Here is a 13717-nt window from a genome sequence, read left to right as displayed (position 1 = left end):
TCTTGCTTTGATTAGCTCTAAGAAACTTTGTAAAAGTAACTTCTGTATGATGGACAATCATCACCATTGAATGATTGTGTTTTCTATTTTGTTGCAAGTAAAGTTTGTTCTGCATTGGGTCGCTAGGTTTACTAATTCTGTGCCTGCTCTGCCTGTAGCACTTGGAGGGTCCACGTGCACTCCAACAGCTCTTGTTTGCTTTAGGTTCAAACACTGAGTGAAACAGTGCAATGGTCATCCTAACAGTCCAAGTGCAACCTAGTCAGAATTTACTGCTTCATTCTTCAGGTTTTTTCCCACATCTGCTATTTGCCACGTAGCTATTCACTCAGGACAAAGTATCTTGGCACCTCAGATGCATTGACACTTGAAGTTGCTGATCTCCTTTCAAGAAGACTTGTTCCTACCTACATCAATGCATTTTGGTACAGCCTTTTCCCCATTACTGCATTATCAGAACTACTTGTCCAAACTAGAGAACACTTCCATTTAAGTAGTCTTGCATCTGTTTCTCCCTCAGTTGTCCCTTCTAGAACATTTTGGATTAAATTATTTTTTTTTTGAGTAAAAGGCATCTTTCATGTTGTTACATAACATTCCATTAGGCAGTCATTTTAGGTGACTTGAGCAGTCACCTAAAATAATTAATAATAGCCTAATATAATTTTATTTCACAGCTGAGCCTTTTGAAAACCTTGAGTCTTAAGAACCTGGGTGTTTCTAATATTTACAGATCTTCCCTTCAAATTTACAGCTACACATAATTGTTATGATTAGGTATGCATATGACCTTCAGTAATGCAATTCATGACTTCTTATGATAAATTCAAAGCACATGATTTGTCAAGACTAAAATATTGCTGCAGTTATTTACCAAGCTGAGATCCAAGTTCTGCCTTTCTTCCCTTTCAGGAGACACAGATGGTACTTTATTTGTGAGTGTAAAAGAATTTTTGAATACAGCTGAAGTGCCTCACAGTATTTGTTGAAAATAAAAAAAAGTTTCAGAACAAGGAGTTTTTTCAGTATATTTGGTAATGAGGTGTAATAGGATTTCTTAAGTAAAAATAAAGCGAAGCCCTTGTCAAACAGGGCGTATACCTTACTGAACCTCAAGCCTGTATTGCTTGGAGGTTTGCAAATTCTTTAGCTTACAGATTTGAGAGGTGTCGCTATGATTATCATTTTGTTATCATACATACATGTAATATACATACATCCATGTAATGCAGGAGCTTAAAAATCCGTGCCAGAGTTTTTCTTATGTTACAGACCCTTCTAAGCAGCAGTTGCTGATACTCTGTTTTGAAAAGTATGTATGTGCATGATAGTCAAGAAAGCTAGGCTTTTCCAGCAATGCTTTTCCCCTTTTAATCCTGTTTATTACAGGAAAACAGTTAAGTCCTCTGCAATCATCCCAGCACTGATGCTGCAGTCTGTCGTACAGTCATTCTTCCTTACGTACAGATCACCGATTTAAAAATACTCCATTTTTCATGGGAAGTGTGTGCCTTACCCAACCAGAAATAATTAGTGAACTAGCAGAGTTTAATCTTTACTTAACTTCCAACTTAACTGCGGAAATAACAGTAGCAATTCCCTCACTGCTGACCAAATGTTGTCCTGCATAAAGTATTGTTTATTTTTCACTTTGGAAAAAACTTGAAGTATTCTATAGAATATCGAACTCACTTGCTAGTTCAATTTTGTCCCCTTCAGTTTAGCAGTACAGAATGGGAGCTCTTTTTACCCTGTGTACACCAGCATCTGGGGACATGTCTGCTGTGTGCCTGCTCAGTATAGCTCAGTGGCTGTTAAACAGACTTGGGAGAGAGAGTAATAGAGCACTTTCCAGTCATTTTTGATAGTGTCTTGTAATGCAACGTTTGTGTTCTTGTAGTGACCTGCAGTTTAGACTGCTAAAAGTACTATTCTCAAGTTGTCTTTAAAGCTCTGCTGGCAATGCATTGATCAACTTGTCCTGCCAATTTAGAAAAAAGTATATAAAAGAAAAAGAGGCTCACAGAGCTACATAAAACTTCAATTTCACAAACTTAATTGACTGATAGAGAAGGCAGTTCAGAACTGACAGACCAAATTGAACGGAAAGACATAGTTGGACTACTTTCTGTAGATTTGTTTGAAAATACATGAGAAAAGTAGATGTGAAGAGAACAAAACCAGACCTCCAACCTCCTTCTTCTGCATAAAACTTTCCTTTTCTCTCATCTCTGAAGTATTCTGCTTTGCCAGTAGAAAGAGAGGAGAAACAGCTGTTCCAGTTTTGCTTAGGCTTGCAGTGATTGTTCACTGTGTAGGTGCCAATTCTCATTTCCCCACGGTCAGGGAGAATTGCAAGGTTTAGAGATAGGTGTCCCCCACACTTCCTTGCTCCTTATGTAACCTGGATTATAAACTGTTTCCTACTCTCAGTCATGGTGTTCTGTTTATAAACATGCTTAGAGGACATGGATTCAGTCACTACGTGTTGTGCTATTGTCCAACCATGCTGCTACATTCCATACAAAGTGATTTAACACAACTTTGGCTGATAGGGCCAGTTTGAGTAGATAAGTTAAGCATTAACACAGAGGGACTGAGAACTGTGAGGGGAAAAAATTAGAGTAAGTACAGTACTGAGATTCTTTCCAAAGCTGCATTCTGAAATAGCATTGTATTTTTAGACTATCTTTCTTGCTTAAAAACACAATACATAGTTACATTTATACGGTATTTAGCTATTTGCCTTTGGCATTTCTCTACCTTGCACATAAATAAGCTATGAAACTCGCTGCCACAGGATATTTTGGAAGGGAAAAATAGTATTGGGTCCCAAAATGGATTAGACAGGTTCTTAGGGAAGGTTCTTTCACACTGTGGAACATGATAGTTGGGATGAGACAGACAAACTCTTGACTGCCAGAAAATGTGTGGTAATCTTCTGATCATTCTAATGTTTGTGCTGGATCTTATACTAACTTCCTAAACGTCTCCTGCTAGCTGTTGTCACAGGGGGAAAAAATGGGCCATCAGTTTGATGCAAGATGGTATCTCTTATTTTATATCACATAATGTTCCAAATGCCACACCTCATTGCTTGGGATTGCTTGGGATACTTGAAAAGTTGTGCAATGCTCTATGAAACATTGGAGCTCAGTTCTTCATTGCTGCAGTATTTGAAATGGTGCTTTTGGAAATGTGAATTAATCAAGGCTCAGCATTGGTTGGTAGGTCTTGCACTTCAGAAGCACCTGCACCACCAAACGCAAGCCTTAGTTTTTCAGTTTTGGGGATACTAGAAAATTGAGCTGTGTATAGGTACAACATGTACATGATCAGTAGAGAATTAAAATATAGGCATTTTTTATCTCAAAATGTTTTAACATTTCAGTTAATAACCATTTACTGTCGGTCAGATCAAAAGTTCTTTTAAGTTAAGTGTGTCTCTTGATTTAACTGATCTTATGCCTGGTGATATCCACTGAGCTGCTGGTTAATATATTTAAGGAATTGAGATATATTCATATAGTTAAGAAAATACATAACTAATATGTATAAATTTTGTTTAATCTTTATAAGTACATTTTTCTGTTATTGTCAGCAGATAAGAGCTAGTGCTAGATTGCACAAGTAGGTCAGGTGTTTTGGGGAACTGTGGGGTATGCCCAGCCCCTGCCCTGGATGGAGGCCTGCTGATAAGGAGATTGCACAACCTCCCAGCAGAATCCCCTTGGAGAAGGCAGCTCTCTTCGGTGAGGGTGAGAGAAAACAAGAACCATGATCCTCTGGGAGACCCTATGTAGATTCCTTGTAACCCATTGGCTTTTACCCTCTCACACCCACCCCTGTACCCCTATAAGATCTACACTTCTCCCCCTTTGAGAGCTCGTCCCTGGCCTCCCCTTCGCGGGGTGCAGGCTAATAAAGCTGCCTCATGTGGAACTGCTCTACGAGCCTCCCGTCTCTCCTCCTGGTCCAGCCTGGGGTTTGCCTCGCAGAACAAGAGCTGAAATCACTCTTGCTGAATCACTAAAGGGCTGACAGCCTGCTGAGACAGGCAGCCTTTCTGCAGAGGCATCCCCGGCAGCTGAGGGAACAGCACAGACCTCTGGAAGACTGTCCCTTGTGGGGCGCTCTCTCTGGATCCTTCACGGCTTCCTGGGTCTGAGCCACAGACACCAACCCGGCCGCTATAGGGAACTGCTCACAGATGCAAACATTTGGTCATACATTCAGAAAAGCTCCCTGAAAATGTGGGTTGTAAGCATTAATTAAAACTTAACTTTATTGTAATTTGAGAGTATTCAGATTATTAGAAATAAAAGGTAGGACTGTTGTGGCTCAGAAGAAATAATTTTGCAACTTAAAATTTGGTTGATTCTTATACATATATATGTGTGTGTGTGTGTGTAATCTAAAACAGCAATACAGTTGCAGCTTGCATTACCAATGCAGAGAACTTCAGCCATTTACATACTTGATATGCAAAGGTGTGACAAGTCATCAGTCCAAAACAATGCTGTTCTTGGAGGATAAGTTGATGAGGGTTTTTTTTCAGAAAAACTAAATCAGTTACTTTACATGTGTATTAATTATGTTGCTTTTTAGAAAACCTGACTTCCAAAAGCCAGCCAGGTAGATTTCTTACCTGATAGGCTTTGTCTCCATGGGTTGGAGTAGCAATCAGTGCGCCTGTGGGTCATTTACAGAGGATAGAATCTTCTGACTTGCCATTGTATCTATTGGAAGTACTGTTCTGGTAGACGTGGAGCAAAACATACCCTTGTGAAATGCAGGATGTGCTTAAACACAGGTGAAAGTTGAGTCTTGCTCCCTCCTTGCACCTCCAATGTCACATACTCTTAGTGAACACTTAGGATAGCCAAAGGTTCTTCTAACCAATATATTACTCAGTATTTTCATGGTAGTGCTGATAGATTATAACAGATCTATTCTAATCCATGCTCTGATCATGTAGTAACAGGCACATTTACCATTTGTTTGTCTATAAATACTGTTGTAAAGAAAACTGTGAAGTAAGACAGTTCCATCTTTTCTGCCTGGAAATCGTGGAAGTAAAACTGGTAATAACTGGGAGATGCAGAGGCTTTATTTTCTGCAGCATTATGGTTTAGCTATTCCTTCCAGACAGTTGCAGATTAACATTTGTATTGTGTGAAACTTCAAGTTCAGACTTTATTTTTTTGAAATTCAACCTCTCCATTTATTAAGTAGATGCTTTGAAGCATATGTCTATATGTGTTTATATATCTTTCTTGAAGAAATATTGAATATTTTTCAGTCTACAAAATGTTAAAATTGGTATTTTATCTACCTAGGAAGTACTTAGATAGTAAGCAAAAATAAACAAATGATTCCTCTTCCTCTGCTTTCACAATATGATGGTTGTCTAAAGTGTTAGTGATTTTGTAGCAAAGTTCCACAATGAGATAGGAAAGGTACAATCAGTTACAAACAAGACTGTGTTTGCAAGAAGACTGCACTGATAAGCTGCCATTGCTTGGACTTGCTGCCTGCCTGCTTGCTCAAAAATCCTTGTGCTGTAGCTGTGAAAACTACATGGGTGTGTGCTAATTTTATGCACGTAGTGTCATTCTGTTTATTTCATTATTCCAAAAAATTTCCTGGACTGACTGGTTAAATCTTACTAGATTAGCTCACCAATTCTGTGTATTGTAAAGATAACCATAGTTCTGTCAGAGAGAATGATTTGTTCGTTCTGGCCTAGGTTTTGAAGGTTGGCGTGGTGTGTGCAAATCGTACAAGAGTTTATCACAACTTGAAGCACTTCAAGTACAAATTGTACATGGGTTGCAGCTCTGTTGCTGAACTGGATGGTGTTGAGGATGAACCAGTCAAAGACACAGTAGAGCGGCTTTTCAGCCACTTAGAAGAGAGTGGGTGGATTCAGAAGGTATGACTTGGTTATTTCCTGTATCCTTTTCCAAGCAGATAAAAGTTCAGATAAAATGTCTGATTTAATGGATCAGTTCTGAATTACCAGCTATCAATAACACAGCTCAACCATTCCCCCATTTCTGCTGACCCAGCATTTCAAACAGTGCTGTGCTGCTGTGCTCACACAGAGTTTGCATCAGCTTTTGACATGAAGCTTTTTGACAGCTGCATGATCTCTGGGCTGTGGTGGGCAGGCCCCTGTTCCATTTGAAAGCAGCAACACAACAAACTTGAGCTGTAACTTAGAAAGATGGGAAAGATGTACATGAGGCACAGCAAGAATATTTTAGGATTCTGTTTACACTGAAGTACTTTGAATTATTCAGAACCACTTCATGAACTATTTTAAGACAGTTTGTAGTACAATTGCATGTAGTATGCTTTTAGATAGAGCTTCTAAATTGTTATTGACATGCTTGGTCATGTGTTGAACAAGAAAAAGCAGTCTGTACATAATACAGTTATTGAATATTGATAAATTATACAAATTTTGTTTCATTCACAGAGATACAATGATCTTGAAGATTACATGGAAGATGCAGACAATTTTCAAGAAGAGAAAATTGATTAAGAGGTCATATAGCTCTTTGTAAGACATCTTAAAAATGTGAATGGCCTACTTCATCTGCATGCACTTTATCTCTGCCTGGACTTTGAGATTTCTATGTAGGCTGTTGCATCTAAATTCATATGCCTTTAAACTACTGTTTGATAATGTGCTGTATCTTTTTTTTCTCATCTGTATCAATATAAACCCAAAGTTTTACCAAATCAGTCCTTCCAGTTTTACTGCATTAATCACTTTAGTTTCCTACTGTTGGAAGTATCAGTTCATTATCTATTTACTTGTGAAATAAAACTTCCACCTATTTATATTGAGCTGCATTGTAGGGAACGTAGGAGATGCTGAGATCTTTTGAAGTGGGTATATTTGGAAAGGTAAGGCTTTGTTACACAACAACTTAGGACTTGCATCTTACCTTCCTTATTGCTCATTATGTGCAAGTAAGTCCAGTCAGTTAGAATGATAGTTACAACAAACAGGACCCAAATGCAAAGATCTATTTCTCCTTTGAGGAATCAGTATAGACAGTTGCAAGGCAACAGAGGAAATATTCTGCAGTCCTGACTACATTTGCAGCACAGTAGTCATTCCTCTCTTGAGAAAGTAGGTGATGAGTCACAGTATAGGCGTCATACAGACTGAGTCTGGCTTAGCCATCTAAATGAGCACATGGGCCCACATTGCTGTCTCTGATAAGCAGCTGGGGCAATTTACTGAGATTTTAAACATCAAGTTACATTGTGCAAACATAATGGCAGCAACTTGGAGTAACTGCAGTCCTAAGAGAATGGATTAATATGCCCATGCAAGATAAGCAAGAATTCTTCCAGTGTAACTTAACAGAAAGTAGGAGTTAGTCAGAAACGGGATGCGTAGCTTACGAGAATTTCATGAAACCCAAATCAAGAGTAGATTTTCATGGATTTAAGAAGGGTTAAGTATGGTACTGTCCATTCTGGAAAATTGGACATGAACTGTAAATGTGCACTTGCAGCCCAGAAAGCCAACAGTGTCCTGGGCTGCATCCAAAGCAGTGTGGCCAGCAAGTTGAAGGAGGTGATTCTGCCCCTCTGCGCTTATGAAACCGTACCTGGAATGCTGCATCCAGCTCTAGGGTCCTGGGACAGGAAAGACTGGATCTGCTGGAGCAAGTCCAGAGGAGGGTCACTAAATTGATCAGAGGGCTGGCTGTAGATAGGCTGAGAGAGTTGGAGTTGTTCAGTCTGGAGAAGGGAAGGCTCTGGAGACCTTATTTCAGCCTTTAAGTAATTAAAGGGGGCCTACAAGGAAGATGGAGAGGGACTTTCTACCAAGGCCTGTGGTGACAGGCCAACAAGTTTTAAACTCAAATAAGGTAGGTATAGATTGACATAGGGAAGAAATTCTTTACTGTGAGGTTGGTGAGGCACTAGCACAGGTTGCCCAGAGAAGGTGAGGATGCCCCATCCCTGGAAGGGTGTTAAGGTTAGGTCAGGCTGGGGCTCTGAGAAACTCTGGTCTACTGGAAGATATCCCTGGCCATTATGATCCTGTCCCTTCCAACCCAATTTTTTCAGTGTTTCTGTCCCTGTATTTTGGGCTGCATATAAAAAGAATCAGATATAGCCTAAGATAAAAGTGCAGGGCACAGGGTTTTGAATCCCATTAGGAACTGTTCCTACATCTTGCTGTATGCACATACTCTTATTAGTCTTTTGTGGCTGATCAACTTAGTAAAAGATACTGTTAACACTCTGAACCCTTTTAACAGGTTACTCTGTCAGCAGCAAAACTAATGAAACTTGATTTCTCAAAGATTTGTCCATAAGAAATCCCCACATTCATTTTGCCACTTTACTGGGAACAGATATGCTCATTGGGTAGGCAGCTGCTGCCAGGTGTATTGCTTAACAATGAACATCTGCTGGCTTTTTTACATAGAGACTGTACCTTAGATTTATCATTCACTACCCCTTTTCCCACATTCATTGCAAGAAATGAACTGCTTTTACTTTTTTAAGGACTTAAAATCCAGCAATGTTTCAAATGCTATTAGGGTGAGTTAGTAGCATCAGTACTCCTTTGTACCACATACAGATACAAGGTATACAAAACCAAGATGAAACTTCCCGGTAAACATATTGAGACTTTTCTGTCAAGAAAACTTACATTGAAGATTTGGACACATAAAATTCTGAGGTTTATATGTCTGGTATCTATCTCCCTGGTTACCAAAGCTGAAGGTTTTCTTCTCTATTTCTTTTCCTCCCTCATCTCTGTTATGAGAATATTGGTGGGAACACACCCATCAACTTAAAAGTACTCAGGAATCCATCTTGAATTTATCCCTTTTAGTTAAAATAATCCTCCTTGATACCTCACTTCTTTCTGTTAACAAAATCTCTATGGGTTGGTTTGCTTCTCTAGAACATAACATACATTTGGTGTAACTTTATTCTCACAAAGGAAAACGATTCTGAAATTAGTTCTGTACTATGTAATGGAGTATGGCCCCTTAGAGCCTTCCTGACTGGTCCTAGTTTTTGCTACCATACAAATTTTCTGAAAAGTCTCAAGACTATGATTGTTGCTTAAAAATTTTGTTGTCAAAATGAATGGTTGATCTCTCATTTTGCTGCATTTAAACTGTTCACTACCAAAGTAAAGAATAAGTTTGTGAAATTCTGGCTTGCTGATTACAAGTAATATTTCAATAATGCATGCAGTTTGATTGAAAATTGAAACGGTCACATTGTTGAATGATTAGTTTTACTCATTTTTTGATATCACAGACCTTGTTTCTCACCTCCTCTTCATAGACCTAAAAAGCGTGTGCTATCTACTTCTTGTTCCTGCAGGCATTATTTTTCCAGATCATTGTTTTTTCTGTTGCTAACAGGGATACAAAAGTATCCTGATGGAATTTCCTGGTAGAAGGTGCTTCCGTAGGTTTACTAATCTTGTCTGTGGTATTACCAGTGGGACTAAGAAAATGCCTTAAATTGACATCACTGATTTCTGTTTCAGTAAGAAGCAGCTATTTGATTTGGCAGCTGATGTGATGTTTTTGTGTGTATTGTGTCTCTTAAACTCTGATATTCCCCTCGCTGAGATGGGAGGAAGTGATAATATTTTTTGTGGCTGTTGTTCTACCTGATGTGTTTCTACAAGACAGCAAATGTGAAGTGTCATTACATCACATTTACATTTGTCTTCACCACAGGAAGTTAAAAAATGGTTTAGAAGAGTAAATATGTAAAAATTTAGATCAAATTTTCCAGGTCTGTCTGCAAATGCTAGTACAGTATGAAGCACAAAGAAGACTTACCCCTGAGACTTTCTATATATAGAAATAATCAGTAAAAGTACTTATAGAAGAAAAAAGTGCAAAAATCTAACGATGGGAGTCGTTAGAAATCTGACCAGTCTTTCATGCTTTTTTTTCCAGATCAAAGAAGTTGAGTGAAGTTAGGAGGTGAGAGAATAAAATGTTTGTTCCAGTAGGATATTTTAAATTGGTTTTAGTGTTAATTTTTGAAGCAGTAGCTCTAATTAAGATAAAGTACCTGTCTTAATGGAACAATGAAGAGAGCTCGGTATGCGATTAGACTTTGCACGGGTGATTAATGATCATACTTGGGAATTACTTTAGTTCCTGTAATGTTTTGATAATCTGCTCTAGTTTAAGTTCTGTAACTGGAGACGGTGATAATGATGAAGTTCACACAAGGTATTTATGCACAGGATCAGGCTTACTAACACAATGTACTTGTGGGACAGGAGGTACTTTTTGCTCTATATTCTGTTCACATCTTGCAGTGAAGTATGAAAAGAAACGATTTTTCTCCCCGTGTCCTTCAGTTTTTGGAAAGAAAGTTGTTTGCTAATAGTAGATAGCTGTTACTGTCACTTTTTCAACAGTGAAGGCTTCTCCTGTTTCCAAAAAGCTATTTTTAGCACTTCAGCAGGCAATTACAGGCAATTCCCATGCTTAACTCCTCTAGTGTACATTTATTTGGATAAATAAAGACTTCTAGTTTTATCCTTTTTTAAGTCTGTCTGGATAAACAGAGTGGGCTAGTGTGCATGTGTGCTACACAAACACTTGTAAATACAATACCATTCCAAGAGAAATATCCAGCACGCACAAAGTAGACTTTAAAAAGTTGCCTCTCTGATTCTGCTTTGAGAACAATTTCTCAAATCTATTTCTAATCTGAATTTAGAGATTAGGCAAAAGAATGTAATAAAGTATGATCTACCAGCCAAGGAATAATATGAGAAATATGTGAAATTATGTTAAAAGAACCGGATTATACCAGTGGCTCCACTTCCCTGAATAGTTGATGTGAATTTTGGTAATTGTCTAGGCAGTAAGTGATGACATGGGGTTGTTCGGGGTTTCTTCCCCTATTGTTTATTAAATAAGATGTAAACACAGTTTCCTTGTATTAATTAGTCTTAGTTTAAAAAAATCCAGAAATTCTCTGTTCAAGATTGCTTACTTTACAGTTTAAACAGAGCAGCAATTACATGCACCTTGTGGCCAAAATTTAAGGATGAGAAAACTGACTCAGGTGCAGTCAGACTCTACTTCAAAGTTAAACAATTTGCCAGGTGAGCAGCATCATACGTGAGCCTGCCTAGCTGGGAGTACCCCAGGAAATAAAAACGGCAAAGAACCCTTACTGAAAAGCAAATAATGGAAATAGCTGAAAATTCAAAGCTCCGAGTTTGGAAAGTCCTCCGCAGGATTGATATTAAGCATATGCCATTCCAGTGGAGTTAATATAACTTAGAAGCAATTTGATACGTGATTTCTAAACACAGATGAACAAGGCATGTGCCGAGATTGAAGCGTGCACTCAAGATTTTAGGCGGCACAGGTTCAGCACAGTCTTTTTGTTCCATTTTTGGAAAGTTATTAGCACGATGGGATGTCTATGGTGAGAATTCCTGGCTGTGAACCCAGCACAAGTAAGTGCTTTGCTGATCTGGAGGGGGCTGCTGGTTTGGGAAACCCAGAGCTTCGACAGCGGTAGAGAATTCACACAGAAAAAATGTTCAAGCATGACAGTTCATGTGAGATTACAACGTCAGGTAAAAAGGTCACAAATCAGTGCCAACAGAAGGAAAAAAGTAATTAATTGTTCAGGATGTGTTATGTTAGTTGCTTTATCCTGAGTGTGTTTACTAGAATGCCACTAATCACAAGGGATGTTACAACGTGTTAAGAACCATTTGCTTTTAAGAAAATTGACAACCAACCAGTCCAAAACTGATGGCAGTATCCAGGGGTTGGTGACATTCGCCAGGATCTTCTGAACAAAACTTGGAAAGCCGAGGAATGGCTGTGGGGTATTTTGTACTCGGCAACACCAGGGGCAGCATTTGCTGCGGATTGAGCGAGCGGGGCTCGCACCGCAGCTCCGCAGCCGGCTGCCTCTCGCCTCGAAAGGGAGAGATCAAACCACAAACCGAACTCTCGAGATGCTGCTTGGCAAAAAGCGAATCTTAAACGTCTCAAGTTAAAATTAAAAAAAATCTTTGTTTGAAAGGATCACTCAGTTCTACAAAATCTTGTAAGACGGCGAGAGAGAGAGAGAATTCCTCCAGCTGTCTCGGTAGCTTCCGGAGCAGCACCATGGATTTCATATTCCCACAGCCACTTTGAAAACCCCAGCCAAGCCGTCATTTAAAACTCTCTTGCTTATAACTCCATGAGATTTGTGTGTTACTGTTGCACGTGTGTTCTGTGACTGACCCCCTTAAACAGCAATGACATCTGAGCTGTAAAGAACAAATAAAAGCCTAAGGCCTGAAGCAAAGGTAACATTGTCTACTATTCTACAAACATTATAATTTCATTTTATTTTCCAGCTGTGCCAACCTATTGTTCTCAACAGATGCAAGCTACTGTTACGTATCAAATAATAACCCACTCTTCCTCAGTTGTTCAAGGTTAAACAACAACAACAACAAAAAAATCTCTTTTTCCTGCTAGCAATAATGCCTTCCTCTGAAAGCAGCACAACCCCAAACCCTCTCCCCGAGCCCTTATCCCTCAGCAAAGTTTCAAAGCATTTGCTGAGACAAACATGGGTCTGAACGTGCTCGAGGTTCTGGCTGGTGCTCACCAAGCCAGAACCTGGAAATGCATATGTTGCAACAAACCCTCATGTTTGTTGCCGCATGAAGGAGATGGGGGTCATGAAAGTGGGGGCTTTTATATTTCCCATATGTCTAATGCTCCATATCTTTTATATTCTGGGGGATTTTCCAGGAATGTGTCACTTCATCACTGGCATTCGAAGTATTTATTTGTGTGACCTTGGAAGAGGATAAAACCACCTGAGAGGGTTAATTATCAGCTCCTCCTCATCCTCAGCTTAATGCTCTCAGTATGCTGTGATGAAATTTGTGTATTTTTCTGACTGGCCCCATTGCAGAACAGAAAGAGATAATGCATCCATATACTCAGGGCTGTACAGTCCCCAAAGGCCTTAGAGGTTTTCCATCAGGGATATGTCTCTGCGTACTTGGGGGCCATTTTTATTCCCAGAGGTATTTGGGAATTTGGCTAATGCAGCCACAGTAGTACAAGAGCATATTGCTTTAATAAAGCCGGCGAGCTCCCAGCTATTTCTGCATCCTCCTTTACAGCTCACCTACAACAACACGCAGAACCTGACGGCTGCCAGTTGCAGCAAGGCCAGTTCCAGAGGCCAGATCTCGCAGTCTCTAATTGCCCTGCTCTAAATAGAGGAGCCGGGCGAGAGAAGCACTAAGCCTGCGGCTTTCCCGGGGAGGAACCACAGTGCAGGCGCTACGTGACTTGCCCGTGACACCCAAGACGCTCCTGTCAGCGCGCGGAGCTCCCACATCCCGAGCCTGACCTCGTGTCCTGCACTCGTCCCGTGCATGTGAGCGCCCTAGAACGCACTGCTTGTTTTTATGCCGTCTGTTCCAGAGAAATCCAGCTGGTAGAGGAGCGCAGCGCCGTGATTTATTTGAGAACTCCCTCGTACTCGCCTGAAGGTCTCGCCGCCGGGGGAGGAGGGAGAGCGCGGGAGGCTGCGCTCCTCGGCAGGTGCGCCGCGCCCGGCCCGGCACCCAGGTACAGGGCGAGGAGGGGAGCGGGGATTTCCTTGGCTTCCTCCCATGCACATACCTCCCGGGGAGCGGCAGTGGCCT

The 13717-nt window shown here is 40.2% G+C and overlaps 1 protein-coding gene across 1 annotated transcript in view; it reads left to right on the top strand.

Moving 5' to 3' along the window:
• Positions 1-12346, top strand: part of CCDC82 (coiled-coil domain containing 82) — an 18352-nt gene extending 6006 nt beyond the window's left edge. The window contains 2 exon segments of the mRNA XM_008636785.2: positions 5750-5935; positions 6485-12346. Coding sequence (XP_008635007.1) covers positions 5750-5935; positions 6485-6550 — 252 coding nt within the window. The 3' untranslated portion in view covers positions 6551-12346.
• The last annotated feature ends 1371 nt before the right edge of the window (positions 12347-13717 follow it).

This window comes from Corvus brachyrhynchos, unplaced genomic scaffold (genome assembly GCF_000691975.1).
Source record: "Corvus brachyrhynchos isolate BGI_N302 unplaced genomic scaffold, ASM69197v1 scaffold117, whole genome shotgun sequence".
In the NCBI taxonomy this organism is placed as follows: Eukaryota; Metazoa; Chordata; class Aves; order Passeriformes; family Corvidae; genus Corvus; species Corvus brachyrhynchos.
The sequence above is the reverse complement of the archived record's forward strand: the minus strand, read 5'-3'. Positions and strand labels throughout refer to the sequence as shown.